Genomic DNA, 21,465 nt, shown 5'->3' with positions numbered 1-21,465 from the left:
GAGAAATAGGATACTTGCTAATCTGGTTAGGCCAGCTTGTCTCCCCCCCCACCATGCATGAGACCTACCCTAACTCTGTTTCTAGCCTTTAGGAATACGTGAGTGAAAAGGCAGAGACAGAAGACGGGGAGAGTAAGAATTCAAAGACAAATGAAAAGAAAATACAGAGCTTTTTTGTGACAAAAGAAACACAGAAAGGGGAAGCAACAAGACAGAAGGAGGAAGAGTATTAAAATCAAAATGCCGAGAGGTGGGGTCATAAAATGGCTGGCTTTATTGAGCAGGGCGCAGTGGGGCTAGTTGCTGCCTGCAGGCCTTTTCTAGTCTATCTACTTGTACTGCACTGCATCTCTCTCTGTCTTGCTCTCACCTCAGTGCAATCCAGTGAATCTATATTTTTGCCAAAGCGTATACAGAAACAGAATGACAGGACATGGTAAGAAATTTAATGAATACAGATTTTTATTCATTGTTAGGTTTTGGCTCCTAATTCTAATGAACTGAAATCTAAATGATACAACATCGATTTATTAGTGCTTCCAACAATTATGGCAACAGTTTGTGTCCTTTTTCCTGTTCAACATGAGAATGCCCCCATGCACAATTTGAGGTCCATATGAAAAAAGTCTGTATTTGATGTGGAAGAAGTTGACTGACCCGCGGAGCCCTGACCTCAGTAAACTTTTGGGATGAATTGGAGCACTGACTGCAAGCCAAGCCTTATCACCCATCATCAGTGCCTGAGCTCACTAATGCTCTTGTGGTTGCTTGGGAGCAAATTCCTGCAACCAGCATCTAATATCATGTGGAAAGTCTCCCAAGAAGAGTGAAGGCTGTTGTTGCATCAAATGAAGGAAAAGTTTGACATTGAGAGAAAAGCGCTTATTTGTTTTCTTGCAGAGTTAAATGAGAGTACTGATACCACCCACGCCTGTATGATAAATGTGAATATAAAGCTTTAGCCTAGCTTAAAGTCTGGAAACAGTTAGCCAAAATGTAAAACTGAAACAATTTTTGCATTTTTCTGAAGGCTTATGTGGTTTTGTACAGATACAGAAACAAGGCCAACTGCTTCTCTGAAGTTATTATGCTAAGCTAAGCTAACGATCTCCTAGCTGTAGCTGTATATGGAATGCGAGAGTGGTGTCAGTCTTCTCATTTAACTCTCAATCGCATATGGGTGGAATTTACGGTTGTTCATATACTTTGTTCAACCGTCCATATACTTTTGGCCATGTAGGGTAGATACAATGAAAAGTATTAAAAGTATATATTGATATAAGTATATTAAGTCTGAATGAAGTTTGAAGTACTCATTCGTGCAAAAAAAATATGGAAATTTATGTGGATTGCAACATCTATCAAAGCTAAGAAAGAATGAAAGAAGAAAAATAAGTGTTTCTGTCCCTCTCCGCAGTCCCATCCCTCCTGGCCATCTCTTCTCTAGACTCAGGCAGACTCTGGCTGTTGAGTGTTTGTCTGAGATATGGACTTGGATGCGCGCTCTGCGACCGCCCACTGCACACATTCCTCTGTAGTCCGCCCGCTTCTCTTGGACGTTGAACAAATTGATTTGGGCGTTGATTATTCAAGGGGCATATTTCACAACTTTTGACTGGCTTCTCTCCACCTCCCACTCCTACTTTTTCTCCGTGCATCTGCCTCTCTCTCTAACTCATACCCATATCCAGCTGCCGCTCTGCAGGATACAGTTAGGGAGGCCCATGGGTCGTGTAGTTCAAGGCTCTGTCTCTGAGTCTGATTGCACTGGAGCAGATCAGTGGTGTAACCTTTCTCCTTAGGGAGCCACACAAAGTGCCTGGGCACGGCTGAGAGTCAGAGATAGGGAGACAGAGAGGATCCATCGGTAACAGAATCACTATCTTTGTTTGGAATAGAGACAAACATTCGTATCAGGCTGTTCATTTCTCAGATTGCAGTGGATGTAGAAGTTTATGTATTTAAGTTTTGTCTGTTGTTGTTTTTCAGTACAGTGTGTTCAGAGCCCAATTCTTGAGGCAACACTCATATGTGTTACTTCATATAAATATGTTAACTTTTACAGGCACTTAATTATTTTCTACCACTCCCGTATAGATTAAAAGGAATGGCCACAGGTAATGAAACCCGTGACTGCATAAAATCTATATATGTATACTAATAATGAATATTCAAGAAAAGATTGGACTCCAACCAATAAAGCATTCATCACAGGGACATGAGCTGAGGCACGGCTGCAGGCACACTCCCGCTTGTTATTAATATAAATGATCTCTACCACAAATGACTAATCGACTGTACTCCGTCCCTCTAAAAAATCCTAATAAAGGAGCAAATCCAGTTATCAATGTATTGATTTACAATCTAGTATGATTTTGTTCATCAGTATTAGTTAAATCCTATAAAAGAACTGGACCAGCTAGGGCTGCAATTTATGATTAGTTTCATCATTGATTATTTTCCAGAACAATCAATTAATTGTTTAGTCTATAAAATGTCAGAAAATAGTGAGAAATACCCAAGGTGATGTCTCCTAGAATCCTATGATATCTGATTTACAGTGCAATGAAAAAAGAGTAAAAGCAGAAAATCTTCATATGAGAAGCTGAAATAAGAAATTGTGTGCCATTTTTACTCCAAAAACAACATTTGAAGGGAGATAGAGTATCAAAATAGCTAATTAATTTCGACTAAATTCAGCTCTGGTTGTCTATGTCTATGTAGAAAGAAAAACAGCTGCTTTGACACAACAATTCAAATGTAGCTCTAACTTTCAAATCAAAATCAATAGTGCAGTTTGAAGATCAAAAACTAAATTCTTCAGGATAACAAAATGATGGCTATGGCTTACGACACACAACTGGTAAGGGTTGACAAAAAAAATAAGCCAGCAAATTCACCATTAACAATCACTGCTGCTCTCGTCAAACTCCATAAAGCCAGTGAGAGGAGAATGAGAACACAAAAATGAGCCACAGAGTAAATGAGAGTGTTATAAAGAGAAAATTAGACACTAGTGATTAATTAACTACTCTCTCCTCCTCGTCTTCATGAGGCCAGGATCATTTTGTGACTCTATACGAGGGCTGCAGTGCTGTGTGCTCCGGCTCGCTCTCTGCACCCCAGTCAAGGCATAAAACATAGATCAAGAGGAAAGTTTGAGCAAGGAGAAAGTGTGTATTATATGAGCCTATGGTTGATTGCTCTGAAACCGGAGAAAGAGTGAGGGGGAGGAATAGCTTCGGTGAACTCACTAATACGTTTGATGTATTTCTTCCTCTTGAATGTAAGCCATAAGACACACACACCTTATGTAATACAAAAGCCCTAAACAGTCCACCCTGATGTCCAAATCTATCAAGAATAGAAAGTTGCAGCTGCTGCTTCCCATTGGACCCTCTGGCTCTGTGTGTGTGTGTGTGTGTGTGTGTGTGTGTGTGTGTGTGTGTGTGTGTGTGTGTGTGTGTGTGTGTGTGTGTGTGCGTCTGTTCATGCCTATCCATGTGCATACGTGTTTTACTGTCCTCCAGCTCTGTGCTGTAATCAGGTAAGCCTAGCGGGAGAGTAGTCTCAGTCAGATACTATGAACCACTAGCTAACTCCTGTGCTGCTCTCCTTTAGTCTTTCATCTCTCTTCCTCCTTTTCTTCCTCCTTTTCCTCCTCAGCAGCCTCCAGGCGCTCTAATCTGCCTCCCCCTTCTGGCTCACCTTCCTCTCCTCCCTCCTCCAGCTCCCCTCTGGCACACTCTGTCACCACATCACCAGCACCAGACCCAGGCCTGTTTCTCTCATCTGGTTTCCCAGGTGAAGAAGATCTGTGTTGTGTTATATTTACTGTAAGTGTATGTGTCGGGTGGAGTAGAATGTTTATTGGGTTTGGGTGCAATATAAGCTCACCCTGTGGTGTATGTGGTGTTTGATAAAAGCGATCATATGCACAGTGGACACACATTTGTACTTCGCGGCAGGTGCTAGTTGCTCTAGCAGTTAGTAAGTTCAAACTTAAAGGTTGCACCACTCAAACTACTAATTATGTAGAGATTTGCTGCTACTAGTTAATTGTTGTACCTAGTAGCTGTCAAGTCGAACTGTTGCATAGCTAAATAATATATTACCCTTTTAGAGTAGAGTAAAAGAAGTTATGTGGAACCAAGGTTATTATAGTTGAAACTAAACTAAAAACTAAAACTAGGTGTGAAAAAACATTGTAGTCTACTGAAATGAAAAAAAAAAGATGCCCCCAAAACTAACTGAAACTGTTCTTACACAACTAACTAAAATAAAATATACAGGAAGTGTCTTTAGTTTTAGTTTGTCACTTAGGTCAAATTTGTCAACACAACAAGCATGAGGAGGCATTGGGGCATATATTGATTGAAACTGTGAGTCAGTGTATCGTGATACCTATTCTGAACTTCTTAAATCTAGCCCTGCCAAACTAATAAAAAGACAAACTAAAACAAGCAAAGTGTAAACTAACTGAAACTGAATTGAAAATAAAAATAAGAAATAAAATAAAAACAACAACAACAATGATCATTCTGTGTGGAACAAGGTCGACACATCTGCATTGAATAACAGATATAGGTCCTCAAATTACAAAACATTATGCCAATAACTTTATGCTACTGTAACGTACATACGTACGTTATGATAATTGTATAATTTCCCACTAATTCTCCAAACATAGTTCTCCATCAACACGTATATAAAGAGAAAACAAAGTGGCGCTGTTGAGGTATACTAGCAGTTGATTTACACATTACTAAAGTCTTTCAGCTAGCTAAGCTTTGCTAACCACTAAGACATTTCTTAAATATTTAATGATTTAGTAAATCCCTACTGAGAACTTAACAAGACCTTCACAAGCAAACTGACTCGTGGAATTTGGAATAGCTGGTGCACATATGCCTACCTGCAATTCCTAAAAAAATACAAACAAATGCATTTGTGTTTATATGCACAAACACAACAGGAATGTTACTTTTCTGTTTGACTCCACCCCCAAACACACACACACACACACACACACACACACACACACACACACACACACACACACACTCATATATGTGTATGCACTCCCACTCTCTATCCTGTGTGTGTTTAGATTGGAAATGAAAGCTCCAGGTGAGAGTGTTTGCCAAGGTGTCTGTTTGGTGGATAGATGATTTAGTGGGTGATTCTATGAAGAGATTCCTCTGTGGTCTCAGCTGGGATGGAGCGAAAGAGATAGTGAGGAGAGACGAGTGGAGGAGACTGCCCCAGTCATTTGATGGAGAGGTGGAGTGGGACAGGAGCCTGGGTAATAAGGCTTTGGTTGCGTCTGTACACACACACACACACACACACACACACACACACACACACACACACACACACACACAAACCTGAGCATACACACAGAATCGTCCAGCAGATTAAATGCGCTGCGGGTTGTATGAGACCAGAGAGCGAAAGAGAGAGACGGGGGAGAGGGTGTTGAGTCAGTATGTAAGCCGCAGGGCAGCAAAGTCTTCCTCTACCACTAAGTCAGCCACTGATCTCATTTCTCCACAGATGGACTCCTAACACACTCCCATCAGGGGACAAATATATATTCCCTCCGTCTCTTTTGCTCACACATTTCCTGCACCAACGACCTTTTCTCTTTATTCGTCTCCCACTCTCCTTCCATTTCTCGCTCCCAGTGCCTTCCTTTGTTTGCTCCTCACTCCCCGTCTTCTCTTCACTCTGTCTATATTATCCTCCTCCACCCCAATATCCCTCTCATCTTCACACACACTCTATTTTTCAGATTTTAACCCTCTCCTCTATCCCATCACTTCACCCCCGTGTCAGACCACACACACCATTACCCTCTCTCCTCTTCCTCTGATCAATCACAGCCAACAGGTGCTGTAAATTGTGTCCTCTGGCGACCAGCTACCGCAGTGTCTCCTGTATGCGTTCATTCCCTGCCCCGCCTCCACCCCTGCTCTTTCTCTTCGTTCTCCTCGCCACATCCCTCCAGCTCTTGCCCCAGTTTGTCAGTGAAGCAAAACTGGCCGTGTCTCAGAGCCCATCATTCATTCCCCCCCCTCACCCCACCCGTCCTGTCACATCGGCAGCTTGGCTGGTCTCAGACAAATAGCATCATGGCAGATAATACAGCCACAGCTAGAAAAGAGCCAAATAAATGGTCCCTTCTCTGCCGACCTAATGGTCCCTCTTTCCACTTGGCCAGGGGACAACGCTCAGGCGCTACACGGACACAAGCATCAGCTTCTAATGAGGAAAACCTATATAAGCTTCAACTAGCCATGACATGCAAGCACGCACCTTATGAATAAAAACCTGTCGACTGTCATCTCCCCAGACAAATACAGTGTTTGTCTGGGGACATGTTTATTGTGGAGAAATTGCACGGTGATATATGGAGGCAACATGTCATGTTGTGGGAGTTCACTGAAGTAATTCATATCTTAAATCAAATCACACACACACACACACACACACACAAAGACAGGAAGCCCTGTGTAACCTGTAGGGATAGGTGACAGATGTAAAGATATTACGAAATACGTGATTTTGTTCTGCAAATATTAAGCAAATTTCCAAAAAGGTGGCAAAAGGAAATTGTAATCACAGTGTGTTTCCATTATTTTGTGCTACGGCGTCTAAATATTCTCAACAGGGTGTAGGAAAATGACATAATTTAATGAGCAAAAGTATCTCTTCTGTAAATCCGATACATCATGGCATTTCATTTTTGCTTCCCACCTGAGATGCTATTTGTTATGGCATTTGTTATGAATTCATCTCCTCTGTCAACACACCAGGTGGCGATTTTTTTTTAAGCTAGTCATGATGATTTGGGCTTTCTGGTAGAGAAGCGGGTGTTGCAGAGCGCGGCATCAATATGCCATTGCTGCATCAGCCTTATCACATCTGATTTCTGTCCTAACAGCCAAGTGTAAAAAACATTTTTTAAACATTTATTGCTCTATTTTTTCTTTTTTTTTTTGTTCCTGGCCTTTGGTCTTTAATGCACAAATTTAAGATGCTCATAAAAAAACAGGTGCATGGACAGTTTGTATGGTTTATGTCAACCAGCAACAACAGCCACTTAGCTAATTCAAATGGCTAAAGCAGCCGAGTGGAGGTTTTCATTTAGGTGCATCCACTCAGACCTTCAGGCTAGCCTGGCTGTCAGATTTCAGTGTTCACAATAAATTCCCACCAGTGTTCACATGTTGGTGTGACTGTGTTGCATGCACTTGCTGTGTTATTAATATGTTAATCCCAAAAGCGAAACCATGAATAAACATGGACGTCCTCCAAGAGATAAGATGATTTAGTTCATCTCAGTTCAACAGTTGTTAAACACATTTGCTCTTTTAACTAATTACAGAACATATAATGGTTTATTTGTCCAACACACTGTGCAACTGGAACAAAAAGTGCTTTGAATTAAATTACTAAATGTATGCTATAGTTAAAGATTATATATACGAAATAAATACTGAATGCAGATGAGAAAAACAGCAGACAGTTTTGGTAAACAAAGCACAGAGAGGTTTGGAATAACAACACACACAAAGGGAGTGTCATGTCATTCTTTGCTCAGGACATCACTACTCCACTACATCTTTACATAGCAGATTTTTGCGGCTATATTAATGTTACACCACTGACTGCCAGTAAGAAATTGGGAAAAACAGCGGTCCTCTGCTCCTCTGTCAAAGTTCTGACCCCGTCCATCCTCTCGCTTCTTCGCTCACAACAGTCACAATCCCTACGGCTGAAGAGAGCGTTGTCACTTGAACTTAAGCTTATGTTGTTTTGGGGCCTGACGCTGTTGTTTTTTCTTGGGAGGGCAATCTCCACTCAACTCAGATGTGTGAGATACGGCTAAATTTGATCAGTAACATCCCTCCAAAAGAAATGTAGAGCCCTGCATAAAAATATTGAGTCTGCTGTATATGTATGTCGGCTACGTCTGTGAGTTTCCGTGCTATCATCAGCGTAGGACTGAGTGAAGTGCCGCCACAATAACTGCTGACGCTGACTGCGTCCTCTCTGTCTGTCTCACACTGATGTGCCTCTTCCATTCTCCTTGATCATGGCTACTGTTGTCATCTCTTCTCCTCCAGCATAATGAGTCAGTGTGTGATGTTGGATGGCTGCTGACAGTGTGTCCTATGACTCACATCGGGGTGGTACTGCTGTCCCAGCACATCTCAATACTCCCCCCCCCTCCCCATCCTCCTCTTCTCTCTCCCTCTGCTTCTGTTTGCACTGTACCTTCCCCAGTGAGTACGGACATCTGCTAATAATAAGTAAACATACTGTAAAGGTGACAGACAAACACATAAACCCCCAACATGAACATGCATGATCCATTTGGGCCGTTGTGCAGCTAAGCCTTTTTTCCGTAGTGATTTCGTCAGTCACATGCTTTTTTTTTATTTTTCATTTTTTCTCTGTGGAGAAAGAGAAGCAAAAAGCTGGAGAGAAAAGGGAGAGAGCTGGCAGAAGGCACAAAGTGTTGGCCAGTGAAAAGCCCGATGAGGATGCCGGCCAAATTGACATTGGAACTGAGTAAGACTGTGTGGGTTTAATTGCATGCGCTTGTGCAACAAAGGTTTGTGGTCTTACAGTTTATACTTTGAGGGCTATAGGCTTTTGAGATGTACTCCACACACCACAGCCCCTTGTTATTTTGGCAATAGGTTTTTATTTATTTTTTTACCAGTATGTTTTAAACAGCATTTCCTCACAATTTAAATCCACAAACACAGAAGGATATGACTGTTCCTGGTCCCGATGACATGTCAGTTTCAGCTTATCACCCTGTGAGAAACAGCAGAACATTGCTGTACTGATGTGAGGCCGGCTTAAGACAGACACCTTGGCCTGTTTTATGTAAATACCACACTTAAACACTCCTGCTTTAAAGGGCCTGGGCACTCGTAAACCTTGACAGACCCTTGGGCCGTGCCACTGCCTGTAAAACACTGACTGTTTATGGATGCCTGTACCTGCGTCCTTCCACCCATAAACACTTTCCTTTGTCCTTCTGGGATAGAGTTAGTAAGGGGAGAGAAAGGGGAAGAGATTATGTCCCCTCAACCAGGAAGTGTTTTAGGCCATGTCCACATTATGTTAAAAGAAAAAGGCAGTAGAAATAGTCGAAAGGCACGTAAATCTCTTCAAGTGAGCATGGAAAGTGTTGTTTGTCACCAGAGCGAGCCTGAAGAAGTGAGTGCACTGGCTGGTCAAGGTTCTCAAACCTTTATCACATCACATTGAAACACCTGAAATCACATGACAAATATCCATACATCCATTTTGACCTGTTGTTTATCCATTCAGGAGAGACTGATTTTGAAAAGATCCTTTTTTAGCGGTTGAAAAACTTAAAAAGCAATGCACTTTCATTTTTATTTGCATTTGTGTAGACATGCTCTGATTCTCCCTCGTCCATGTCCCTGGGAAGTGATGCCCTCAGGCTTCCCATAGTCTCTCCCTGCTGGTTCCTGCTCTGAATGCAGACGGACTGCGTGCCGTCCTCTTGGTGCCATTGTCATTGTTGAACCAAAGTTCTTTTAATCACGCTGCCGCTCCAACCCCCAGTGATTTACTAGCCCTCCGCATCCATAGGCATCCACTCCAGCCAATTGCATTAAAGAGATAAATAACCTGACCAATAAAAGTGCTGTGAGGAGACTGAATGGGCCCTGGAATGCTCATCGTCCATTTGGTGCAGTAAGCAATGGGGGGCGGAGCCAGGGGGGAGGGGGTGGGGCTTTTAGTGGAAGGTTTTTTAGGGGTGATATTGTGATTGGTGGTGGAGGTGATGTCATGTCATCCATCTTAGGGAGCCACTTCATTAGGCTAATGGAAGGGCTGGACCGCTCACCGTTAGTTCCTGTACGTGTGTGTGTGTGTGTGTGTGTGTGTCCTTCCATTGATGGCAGCTTCCAAGGCTAAAGTGGTTATGAAGACTAAAGTGATTTTATTAGGCAGGCACATAGCCCATCACTGCGTATGGACATAACTGTATGTGTGTGTGTGTGTGTGTGTGTGTGTGTGTGTGTGTGTGTGTGCGCGCCTGAGAGTTACTGCCTATCCATATGAGTGTGTGTAGGCAGGTGTGTGTGCGTGCCAGTGTTTTCACAAAGTGCAGTAATGACACTGTTTTTGGTGAGGGGAGATAATGCAGTGTGTCTGAGGAGCTAAAGCACACCTTATCCCTTTGATGTTTAAACTACAGTCGCGTTCCTTCAATGACTTGCAAAAATGTGAAGTGCAGAGAGGATACTCACCACACTTTAGGGTAATATCAGTGATAGACTTTGATTTGTCACTGACTTAAATTAGTATGTCACTTCAAATGTTCCTCTTGTGACGAGTGGAGAGGACAAATGGAGCCGCTCCTCAAATTTGCTGCGCCGCTCGGCCTCCCCTCTCTCTCTGTCACTCTTCCCTCTCTTCGTCTCTCTTTTCCATCTTTGTCAGCTTTTCCACCTGAAGCCCACATGATTTTTCTGTCTGGACATGTGCTGTCTTTACGAGAGCGATTCCTCTGATTCCATTCCTCCCTTTGTTGTTCAGGTCATTCCACCTTCAGCAGCCCATTCCATCCATTCCTTTATATTTTTCAGATGTCATACGAGGCCTGCCCAGGACTTGCTTTGTAACACCCTGAGATTCTGATCATTTTTTCCTACCCCAAACCTCTCCATTGTGCATGTTGTAAGGCCTCTGTCATATCTTTCTCTGTTTGTATATCAAGCTGTAGTCAAATGACACATGAGCAACTGAGCTTTCACTCACAACCAGATGAAGCTCATGGCTTTGACGTGTAGCTGACAATAGGCTAGCTAAGTTAATTTCATTGTAAACAAATTTCAAGTATCTGTTTATTGTAGGTGTCCTGTAAATATATTCCCAATAGCTTAGTGAAAACAAGGTCAAAATCAGAGAAATTATAATTAGTATAGTATAATTATAAGTAATATACCTGCTATATTACCATTTCTTTGTTTTGATTTTGTAACTGAGAGGTCATGAAGTGAACCAGATGTAAAGTGTCCTCTCTGTTTGCACACATAAAATTAAATTCATCGCAAGCAACACTGGGAAAGTCCTTCCATTAGCAAACTCTTGCTCCCCTCTCTTTTTTTGTGGTACTCGAGTTTCCACGGGACATTAACCTGATATCACATTAATCTGTTTATTCACACTATTTAGACTATAATGTGAATATATGTGTGCATCCACTTGGACACTGGAGGTGTCAATGAAACAGAATAGCCATACTGTGTCCAAGCTGTGCTGTAATGTTTCATTCAAAAGCCCCAAGTAAAGTACATCTGAGAAAAAAACAGAAAAAACAACAACAGAAAAGGTAGTAGTAGTAGTAGTTTCCTAACTGAAACATATGGACTGTGTAGCCATTAAGACATAAATGAAAGGATGGGATGAGGAGTAGCCTTAGCAAGGCACTGGACTCCCCCACGCATGGACACCTGCTGCCAGAGCAAAGGTACACCAGCCAAGCTGTTTCCTATGAATATTAATTTCTTCACCATTAGCTTTTAGTCCTGAAGGTCGCAAGCCACTCGGAATAGGAATAAAACATTTTATTTATTATTAGTGACAGCCATTAATTTGATGTCTCTATATGCTGGGATCTGAGGACCGAATGGCATGGTGACATTTTCAGATGAACGCGCGTAGGGATCGCCGTTTCCTTTGAAGTCTGAGATAAACTTTGATGGTCTGATGGATTGAAGGATGCAAAAAAAAGCTTGTCAATGCTTATTGGATTCCTGTCAAACATGTTGGAAATGAGAAGACAGTCTCTCTGCTGTCAGTAAACATTCATCTGTCTGATGTAACAAGACACAACATTATAAGGCGCTGCGCTGTTGTCTGACGTAACCTGTGGGTCACAGGTAACGTCAGATATGTATGATGATGGTGTTTCTGGATTGTCTTTTTAAGTGACAGCATTGGATGCTTTATTTTGGGATGATGATAAGTGGTCTTTCATTACCTGTATGAATAAAGCAAAAAAAGATAAGAAAAACTTCTTGGCCTATGACTATACGGCTCCTTGTAAAATGTTTGCTGAATTCTTCTTGTATTAGAAAGTTTAAAGACAAGTTGAATCCCTGCAATGTGTTAATATGTTAATCTGCACCCATTTCACATGGCTTCAGGCCATCACAGTGTGCTTTCAGAGCTTTGTGTATATATGTTACGTGCCTACGCCCGTATTAGCGGGCCTTTGCATTTCAAAGTGCGGTGCTTGTTTGGCTCGTGTGGCCTTTAACGCCTGTCCCTGGTGCAGATCGATTTTGTGCCTAGCCAGCAGCCCACTGCTAACCTTGAGGTAAGCTGGCGTAATGAGATCGCATCTGACGGCATTGACTCACACCTGACAGCACTGACACTCTCCTCCCAGCCAGGGAGAGACACAGACAGGCATAGTGGGGAAAGGCTAGGTCCTCTGTGGTAGCCTGGACTGTTAGAGGCTTTGATTTGTTTTCTCTTGATTGCACTGTAATATACAGTATACTTCTACCCTCTTAAGAGGCTGGGGGTTTTAATGCCTTAATGGATGATAAAATGATTTATTTGATTTGGCGTAGGCTTTTTAGTCTTGCTGATGCAACCTGCACAATTTCACTTCCCCTTTATTAGGGATTCGTGGATCCCTAGTGGCTGGGGAGCAAACTGGGATTCACTGTCTTGCCCAAGGACACTTCAACATGTGGTTGAGAGGAGGTTGGGGATCAAATGGCCAACCCTAGCAGTGGATGACCCTCTCTACCACCTGAGCCACAGCCATCCTTTAATCACAGTAGTATTTAATTTTGAAATTAACTTGCAAGTAGCAAATTTTGTATTATTTGTGGTTTCACAGTATATCAAGAATTTAAGTATTCAATGAGATAGTTTTCTAATGTTCTCTTGCACAAGAAACAAATGAGTTACAGCAGTTGTTATTTTAGATATACAACAGTATGGCGGTACGAGGAAAATTCAAATCATACCGGAAATTGAAACCGGTATATCGCCCAGCACTACTTGCAAGTGAAGAACAAGTGTGTGTGTGGGTCTGTAGTGCTGGGTAATTTTCGACCTTTGTACTACCCTGCCTGTATTTTATGGGCCAATTTAAAACCTCTGCTACAGCGTGCTGCAAAGATCATTCGTCACCCACACACGCACTTGTGCACCCCGTCATCTAATTTGGAAATAATTAAAAAGTAGCCGTCCATTCGAGCTATCACTGTGATATACCTGTGAACATAACACGAAATGACTCTTTTCTTTAGGTTTGTGACAAGCATACTGAAGCTGATTCCCAGATGCATGTATCAGGCTACAATTGGATAAGATGGGACTGGGATAACCATTATCTGAGTGGGGGTAATTGAAACAATAATGGACATGGTAACAGCTTGGAAAATAGCATTGATCCATCATCTAAGATGAGCCCTCTTTGTGCATTAATACCATGACTAAATGGCGCAAACTGATATTGCTCTCGGTCATGGCTAGGTCTAGGTGGCTAATTGAAAAAGAAATGAGCAAGAAGAGGCTTTTGTGGGGTGTGGAAGAAAGGGTGATTCTACCACGGTGCCTCAGCGGAGCTTTGAATCCCTCCGACAGCCTGGGATTTCTAAGGAAAGATTAGCCGAAGACATGGCACGATTTTGGCGGAAGTGCGAAATTGGAATTCAATTCCTGTGTACCTACGTACAGATGTAGACTAGTAAGCCAGTGGGAGCCTGATCGATAGGAATCTAACAGCTTTAGCTCCTGCGCAGCTCAGGAGCATCCTCAGCAGGTTACGTCTTTGTCTCAACCTTGTCCACACATTCCTCCAGTCTTACTTTCTGCTGTGCAACCTGACCTTGACACATTTTCCTCCACCTGGCATACTGCTTTGCTGATGTCCAACTTTCACCGGGTTGAAATGGCACTGAGATGCAGCCAGCCTATAGACTGAGTGCTGCTGGGCTGGTTGAACACATGGAAAATGAGATCACTGACCTACAGCAAAGGTTAGACTTCAGTAAGCATGAGCAGTCAGATGATGTCTGGTGTAGGGGTTGGGGGTTTAATAAACTACTGCTGGCCATAAGCCTATTGTTTTACTTCTCTGCTCGCAACCTCATGTGGATATGCGTGTGTGTGTGTGTGTGTGTGTGTGTGTGTGTGTGTGTGTGTGTATTGTGATGTGTCTGAAGCTGCAGCCCTCATTGTGGATAACTGTTAAGCTGAAATGCTGTTATTGATTACACACAAAGGTTGAGATGGAAAAGCAACAGAGTGGGAATGGGCCCAACTCCAGGTGTTTGTGTGTTTGTGTGTGTGTGTGTGTGTGTGTGTGTGTGTGTGTGTGTGTGTGTGTGTGTGTGTGTGTGTGTGTGTGTGTGTGTGTGTGTGTGTGTGAGCGTGCGTGTGTGAGCGTGTGTGAGCGTGTGTGAGTGTGATTGTGTATGTGAGCCACAGCTGTGCTGTCCGTCAGCCTCTGGCTTATCCGTTAGGGGAAAAGGGGGCTGGGGACAGAGGGAAATACCAGCGCGAGGGAAAGAAGAGTATTTGAGGCCAAGGTGGAAAGTAAAAAAGCTACTGTACTTGAGTAAAATTATGAAGTACAGATACTTTCCTTGAGTACTTCCAGTTTGTGAGACTTGAAAGTTTTACTCCATTACATTTCAGAGAGAGACATTCTGTGTAATTTCTACATATATTCCTCAATTCTATCGCCTCCTTTGAAGATTTTGCAAGTGAGATATATAAGAAGCTTAGAAATATTCAGTTTAAACTATTTAACATGGAGTAGTTAGACCAAACTAGTTGGACCAACTAAAAACACTGTTTTTGCATCAATAATTCAAAACTCTTGAAGTGGATGTTCTTCTGAATTAGGGCAACTTTCTGTCTGTTAATGCTTTTGTACTTTTTAAATATATATATATATAAACATTATTTTTTAGTTTCACCTTTTCTTATATTGTTACTTCCACCACTGGTCGTACAGGCATCACCCCCTGTCTCTCTTTGTCCACTTGCTCTCTCACTCTTTCTGTCCTTGTCACATTGTATACAAGCATACTTATTCTGTTTCCATGTGTATGTGTCTGTGTGAACACCCACAAACACACATAATAACCTCTACATGGACATACATACACACACGCTGCCAGGATATTCCCTTCCACTCTGTCTTGCTGCCTTTCCTTCGCAGACACCTGTGGTTAGGCACACACACACACACATATAAACACCCTCTCTCCCCCCCTCTGTCTTTCTCACACACACACACACACCTGGTCTCTCCCACCTCTCTGCCAGAGTGTGTCTCTTTATGAGAGGCCTGCCTGGCGCCCAACTGTGAGGCCCTTTTAATTAGAGCCCTGCTGCTAAGCCCAGGCCTCCTCCAGTGGTCCCATCCACTCCCTCCCACCTCCTCACACCCACACACCCTCTGCCTCACACTCACCACCATTAAGCTCCTCTCCCTCTCCCTGTCTTTGTGGCCTGGTTCACTCAGTCTCCACATATATCTAGACTGTGTTTACTGTAGATCAAAATTAGAATGCAATACATAACCACTAAAATCCATATCAGATATATTTTCAAGGCACCACTTCATATCAGATTTTTGCTCCTCAACTTAAGTTGGAATTTTAATTATTTCAAAAGTCTGAATGTGAGCAAAAATGTATGAACATGACCCTGAATAGTTCAGGCTGTATGTCTTCATGTAGTTATTTATTGACCATTTTCAAGCAGACTATGAAGTCTAATATTTTCATCATTCATCAAAACAAAAATGATACTTGAAATAAGTGAAATAAATTTGCACATTGAGAAAAAACGTTTAAAAACTATGCTTTTATACCCTCAGCTGACACAGAAGAAAAATGATCTACATATACTTTTATGATTAAGATTGATGGTAATAATAACTCAATCTATATCACTTTCAAGAATAGGATTGTTGACATATAGCTCAAAGTTTTCTTTATATTCTTATACTGATATAGAGCCCTGAAAAAATGTTGGGGGATGGATGGTTATCAGTGCATGGTTGGTGATAGGAAAGAATGAAAACACATGCATTCATATAACACCTCAGCTGTGCAGCTATGGCCAACTTCTGCAGAAAGTATTCCTGGAACTCGAGTTGCTCCATCGTGCTCATAACCTGCATTCCTCCATTTCCCTTTTTAAGCAAGGCCAAAGCCCTTTAAAAAAAAAAGGAAAAAAAGCCCATCTCTCACATGCATTGATTCTCCTCTGCATCTGGCTGCTGTGATCAAAGCGCTATTGTGTTGGGGGGCCTTGTGTTTAAGCTGCTTTCATAAGGAACTTCCACAATCAGTGGTAAGTTGATTAGAAACAATGGAAGGTGGGTTGATATTACGTTGAATCAGCTCTGGAATTTTGAGCTAAACTTCCCAAAGCTGCTGCAGTGTGTGTGTCACCCGGTCCCGGGCGGGGGAGGGGATTATAACCATACAACATGCACATAATGCATGCCAACCTCAGTCAGAATTTTTAAGATGGGGGTTACAGCACAGCTCTGTTACAGTGTGATAATCACCCATCTGGCTTGAGTTGCCAACTGTAAGTATCCCCTTAAAATCTATTGCCTATATATTTGAAATTAGTTTGGAGGAAACGCCGAGCGCTGCCTGCATCTGTGACTGCTTGTCTTCAGCTTGATGTGGGAAGACAGGTTGTTTAGGACCGTGGGGAATGAGGGATGGAGAAAGAGCAGGGTGGAGGGAGGAAGAGGAAGGCTGCAGCTGTTGTTGTGTGTAGTTTAGTGTTGGTCTTGTGTGGCTTGGCAGAAATTACAGCAGATCCCGAGAGAGAGCCACAGCCCCTGTTGCTTTATAGATAGATAGATAGATAGATAGATAGATAGATAGATAGATAGATAGATAGATAGATAGATAGATAGATCTGGTCTCTGTGCTCTAGACCCCTCCAATCCCAGGGATTTAGCTTGAAAGGCAGAAACAAAGCACCTCTTCTGTGCCACCTTCCTTTTTCTTCCTCCACCTTCTGTGCAGCAAATGTCGCTGCACCGAGAATCCTCCTCTGTCTGCGTCTGTATCGACCCTTCCTCTTCCTCAGAGGAACAGACAGCCAACTCCTGCCAGGGCCCCTTTCCTTCTGTTCACAGGGCGGGAGTTTTTATTATGATTGTTTTTAAAGATTTTTTTTCTCTCTCTCTCTCTCTCTCTCTCTCTCGCTCTCTCTCTCTCTGTCTGCCCAGGGTTGCGGATATTGCTGAAAGCAGAAAGAGAGAGAGAGAAAAAAAAGACAGGGAGGGGAGAGAAGAAGAAGAGCGAGAAAGAGAAGTTATTTTGCTGAAGGACATTTGCAGAGGCAGCTTTTAACACCCTCACCCCCCCGCCCCCCCTCCCAACTCCACCTCCCCCCCTTCCTTTCCCTGCATCCCTCCTTAAACACACTTCTCCCTTTTCTGCTCTTTAAATATTGAGAATCGTTGCAAATTCCTCCGGCCTCTTTCTTTTGATGCTACCGGCCTCCCAACAGCTCAGCAAAGGAAATGCACTTGGAGAGGGCTGAAATGCTCAGTCTAGCAACAGCAACAATTCCCCCCTTGCAGGACCTCCTTGCTCCCCCCTCCAGGCCCCAGTAAACGGGTCTGAGCTCTGCTGGTTCCCAAGCCGCGCCTCTTCCCCGGCTCCCCGTGTTCTCCAGTCTGAAGGCCAAGCTCTCCCTCTGGGTTGGCTTTGGCTGCTCATTTTCACTCTAACAGGGGGTGGCTCTCTGCGGGCCTGGCTTTTTTAACCTACAACAACATGTACGCACACACACACACACACACACACACACACACACACACACACACACCACACAGCTGAAACAGACTGTAAGAGTGACCCGGCTGACTCCTGTCACTTTATTCTTTACTTTTCACCACTCTCCCGCTCCAACTACACTCAGCATACAGCGGTCCCCATTCCTCCCTGATTGCTTTGCCTTTTTTTCCTTTTATTGCTCATATGGCTGCGTTTTAGATGCTATTTAAGATTTTGCTAACTAGTAGGGTGCAGACGCCTGTGTTGTGGGTAGCTCAGGAATAAAAACGCAGCCTGGGTTAAGATACAGAACGAGAGCTTGTTCTTAAAAGCTGAATTCCTGAGCGTGTGTGTGTGTGTTATTGCTGTTGTTTCTCTAAAAGGAAAAAACAGTAAATAGCTGCTAAATAAAGCCAGAGCTGTTAAAGTTGCACTGCATCTAGGCTAACCAACGGTCAAAACGCGGCTGGAGAATCCCCCCCCCGCGCGCCGCTTTCATGTAAAACAGGAGAGCAGATCCTGAGCAGAAAGCAAGTGCAGCAGACTGAGATCATAGACGTGTTACTGCTTAACAGCCCACTTTATGGGACTGGCTCCCTTTGTGTTTTAATGAGGAGGCCATGGATGGGTGGAAAGGCGAGGAGAGAGACAGAGAGAGAGGGAAGGTTGAGTCTGTCAAGGAAGATGAGAGATTAGAAAAGATTGAGAAAGAATAAAGAATGGAGTGAAGAAGTGGGAGCGAGGTTTAATGTGTCCTTCTCTCTTCAGGTCTAATTAGGAGTGAAAGAAGGGGCTGAAGGGTCCCCCTTAAAGTGCTGCTGTTAATTTTTCACACCACAGGTACACTATGATACCCTCTTCTCCTTTCTTCCTCTTCATCTTCTTCTTTTTCTCTCTCATTTTCCTCTCTTCTCACTCAACCAACAAAACGCTTTGATTCAAATGAACTCTGCCCTCCTTTGTTTCGTTTTATAGCCTCAAGAAATAAATCCACAGCTTCTCTCTGGGATATTTTAGTTGAGCAGGACATTTTTTGCAAACAAATGTGGAAGCCTGTGTGTGTGTGTGTGTGTGTGTGTGTGTGTGTGTGTGTGTGTGTGTGTGTGTGTGTGTGTGTGTGCCTCATTCCTCTCTATATTTACCTCCCTCTGAAAAGTGTTTTGAGCCCCCAGTGCAGTGGCATGAGATTGGCAGTTTGCTGTGTGCTGATAAAGTCACGATCCGTGTGTGTGTGTGTGTGTGTGTGTGTGTGTGTGTGTGTGTGTGTGTGTGTGTGTGTGTGTGTGCGCGTGTGTGTGTGTATGTGTTTAAGTGTGCCTGCTTGTGAAAGGGAGGAAGAAGGAAAGAGTGGAGGCTGGACACTTCAGGAATGTTTTCTCGATAACAAGTTCCCCCAGCTAACTAGAGCTTTGTTGTACAATTGTGTGTGTTTTACTGCACTGTCTAGGTGTGTGTGTGTGTGTGTGTGTGTGTGTGTGTGTGTGTGCATCCCGGGGGGGGGGGCTTCTGCAACTTTCCTGCTTTCTTGTGATTTGCCGCAAGTGTATTGCGCTCTCTGAGTCAATTTGTCATTTACCACACATGCACACAAACACATTTTTGATTCCAGCGCAAATCTACACACCCAACGTTCATTCCTACCTGTGGACTTCAGGTCAGTGCACATGCCTCGTGTGCGTCAACGCGGCGTTGTGCAACAGCAGAGCCGTCACTAACTCAGATGTCCTTTACGCCGCTCTCCTCTCTGCAGGCTGCCTCATTAAACTTTCAGCTGAACAGTTAAAAACTCCTCTGCCGTTCAGTCCCAGCTGAGAGGAGTAAATTAAATTCAGTCTGTCCGTTGGGTTTGAAGTCAGATGGAAGGATGGCATTTGCCGTATTGGTCGGCAGCATAGTGGTGCGGCGTGGCCACAGGTGGTGCTTCGTGAGCCCTGACGCCAGCCTCACAGTCTATGATGACCCAGACTGAGCTAAAAGTTATCTTTGGGATTCTTTTTGGGGTGTCTCACTCTGTCTGTCTGTCTGTCTGTCTCTTGTTTCCCCTCCTCTAGTCAACTCTGGAGACGGCATCGACTACAGTCAGCAGAAGAGAGAGAACATCGGTGACCTGATCCAGGAGACTCTGGAGGTGTTTGAGCGCTACGGAGGAGAGGACGCCTTCATAAACATCAAATACATGGTGCCCACCTACGAGTCCTGCATGATCAGTTGAGGGGGAGGTGGGGGGGGTGTCACCCTGACGTTGCACAGACTCTGGACTTTACCTCTTCTTCATCTGCCCACCACCTCTAAATAGAACTCTTATCTTATCCCTGTCTTTATCCGGGCCGTCCCCTAATCAACAGCTTCACTCCATTTGTTCCCTTTTTCTTTCTGTTTTTCTTTCTTATCCCACTGAGACGCAACCCTCCTTCGTCTGCTCAAACCCTCTCCTCCTACGTTTCTACCCCCTCTGCTCTCTACCATATCCTTTTAAACCCTTATTAAATTCATAACAGCACGTCGTGAGGTGTCTGCCTGTATTTGTGCATTTATCACTATAACTTGTTAAAAGCAATACAAACTCAACAGAACAAATTTGCCTTATTGAATTTATCAGTATGTTTGATATATTATCCATGTATTGTTATTTTTTTGGAAGCTGTTACATCTACACTACTAAGCTTTGAATTGAAAAAGGTGCTAATGCAGCTTGAGAGGTACAAAAAAAGAAGTTCAGTGAGATTTTGGTGACGCAGGCCTGTTTGTCCTGTGTCAGTGCGTAAAAGTCCATGTTGTAGATCTGCACTGTGTTTTGTCCGGCTGTACTCTGCTGTTTTGTATTGTACTGTACCACTGTACCCATTCTGTCACAAACCCTGCTGGAGACAGAGCCTGTCTAAACGCGCAGGGAACGACACACAGGAATGACGGCCGACAGCATTCCTCCAGACAAACACACATTCATACACACGCGTTCTGTTAACATCCTTTGAACTCAAAAACCCCACAGTGATCTTAAAGTTTTGGGAGTGTATCTTGATGTTTATGTGGCTTTGTTTGTGCCTGTGTATGACAACACACATACTTTTTTTGTATCAGATCAGTCAGTAACAGACTTTGTGTTCTCTCCCACTATCCTCTCTACTGCATTTAAGTCACAGTGGAAATGTCTTCCTAGACACGATGAAAGTCTTAGCAACCATACACCTCTCACACACACACACACACACAAACACACACATTTGGGCATATACATATACAACGCTGCGAGCCACAGGGGAAACATAGCGTAATTGATTTCTGACACTCACAAGGACACTTGCACCGTCTCTTATTGTAAGTCATGTCTCCGGCAAAAGCAACTTTACAGGCCTGCGGAGGAATCTATTCTCAACCAGAAGACAGGTTCATAATGCTCATATTTCAACCTCAGCACATCTTGAAAAGAAAGTTACTGAATAGCTGTTCCACACTGCTGAACCCGGCCGTGCTGCACTCTGCCTGCTGCTTGATCTGTGCAGTGAAAGACGAAAAGGAGGTGCAGTGTGGTCCCTTCTCAACACAAAACACATATCTCATCTTAGTAAGGGCAGCTGCATAATAAAACAAATATAGCAGTGGTACAGGCACA

At 43.3% G+C, this 21,465-nt stretch overlaps 1 protein-coding gene across 2 annotated transcripts in view; it reads left to right on the top strand.

Moving 5' to 3' along the window:
- pacrg (PARK2 co-regulated) overlaps positions 1 to 20,429 on the top strand; it is a 125,429-nt gene extending 105,000 nt beyond the window's left edge. The window contains exon 4 of one of the 2 annotated variants that reach the window (XM_051385928.1): positions 19,904 to 20,429. In XM_051385928.1, the coding sequence (XP_051241888.1) occupies positions 19,904 to 20,064 (161 nt within the window). In that variant the 3' untranslated portion in view covers positions 20,065 to 20,429. The remainder of the gene's footprint in view (positions 1 to 19,903) is intronic. The other variant, XM_051385927.1, reaches the window with a different exon arrangement.
- Positions 20,430 to 21,465: the final 1,036 nt, after the last annotated feature.

Source organism: Dicentrarchus labrax, unplaced genomic scaffold, assembly GCF_905237075.1.
Source record: "Dicentrarchus labrax unplaced genomic scaffold, dlabrax2021, whole genome shotgun sequence".
In the NCBI taxonomy this organism is placed as follows: domain Eukaryota; kingdom Metazoa; phylum Chordata; class Actinopteri; family Moronidae; genus Dicentrarchus; species Dicentrarchus labrax.
This window is presented reverse-complemented; position numbering and strand designations above follow the sequence as displayed.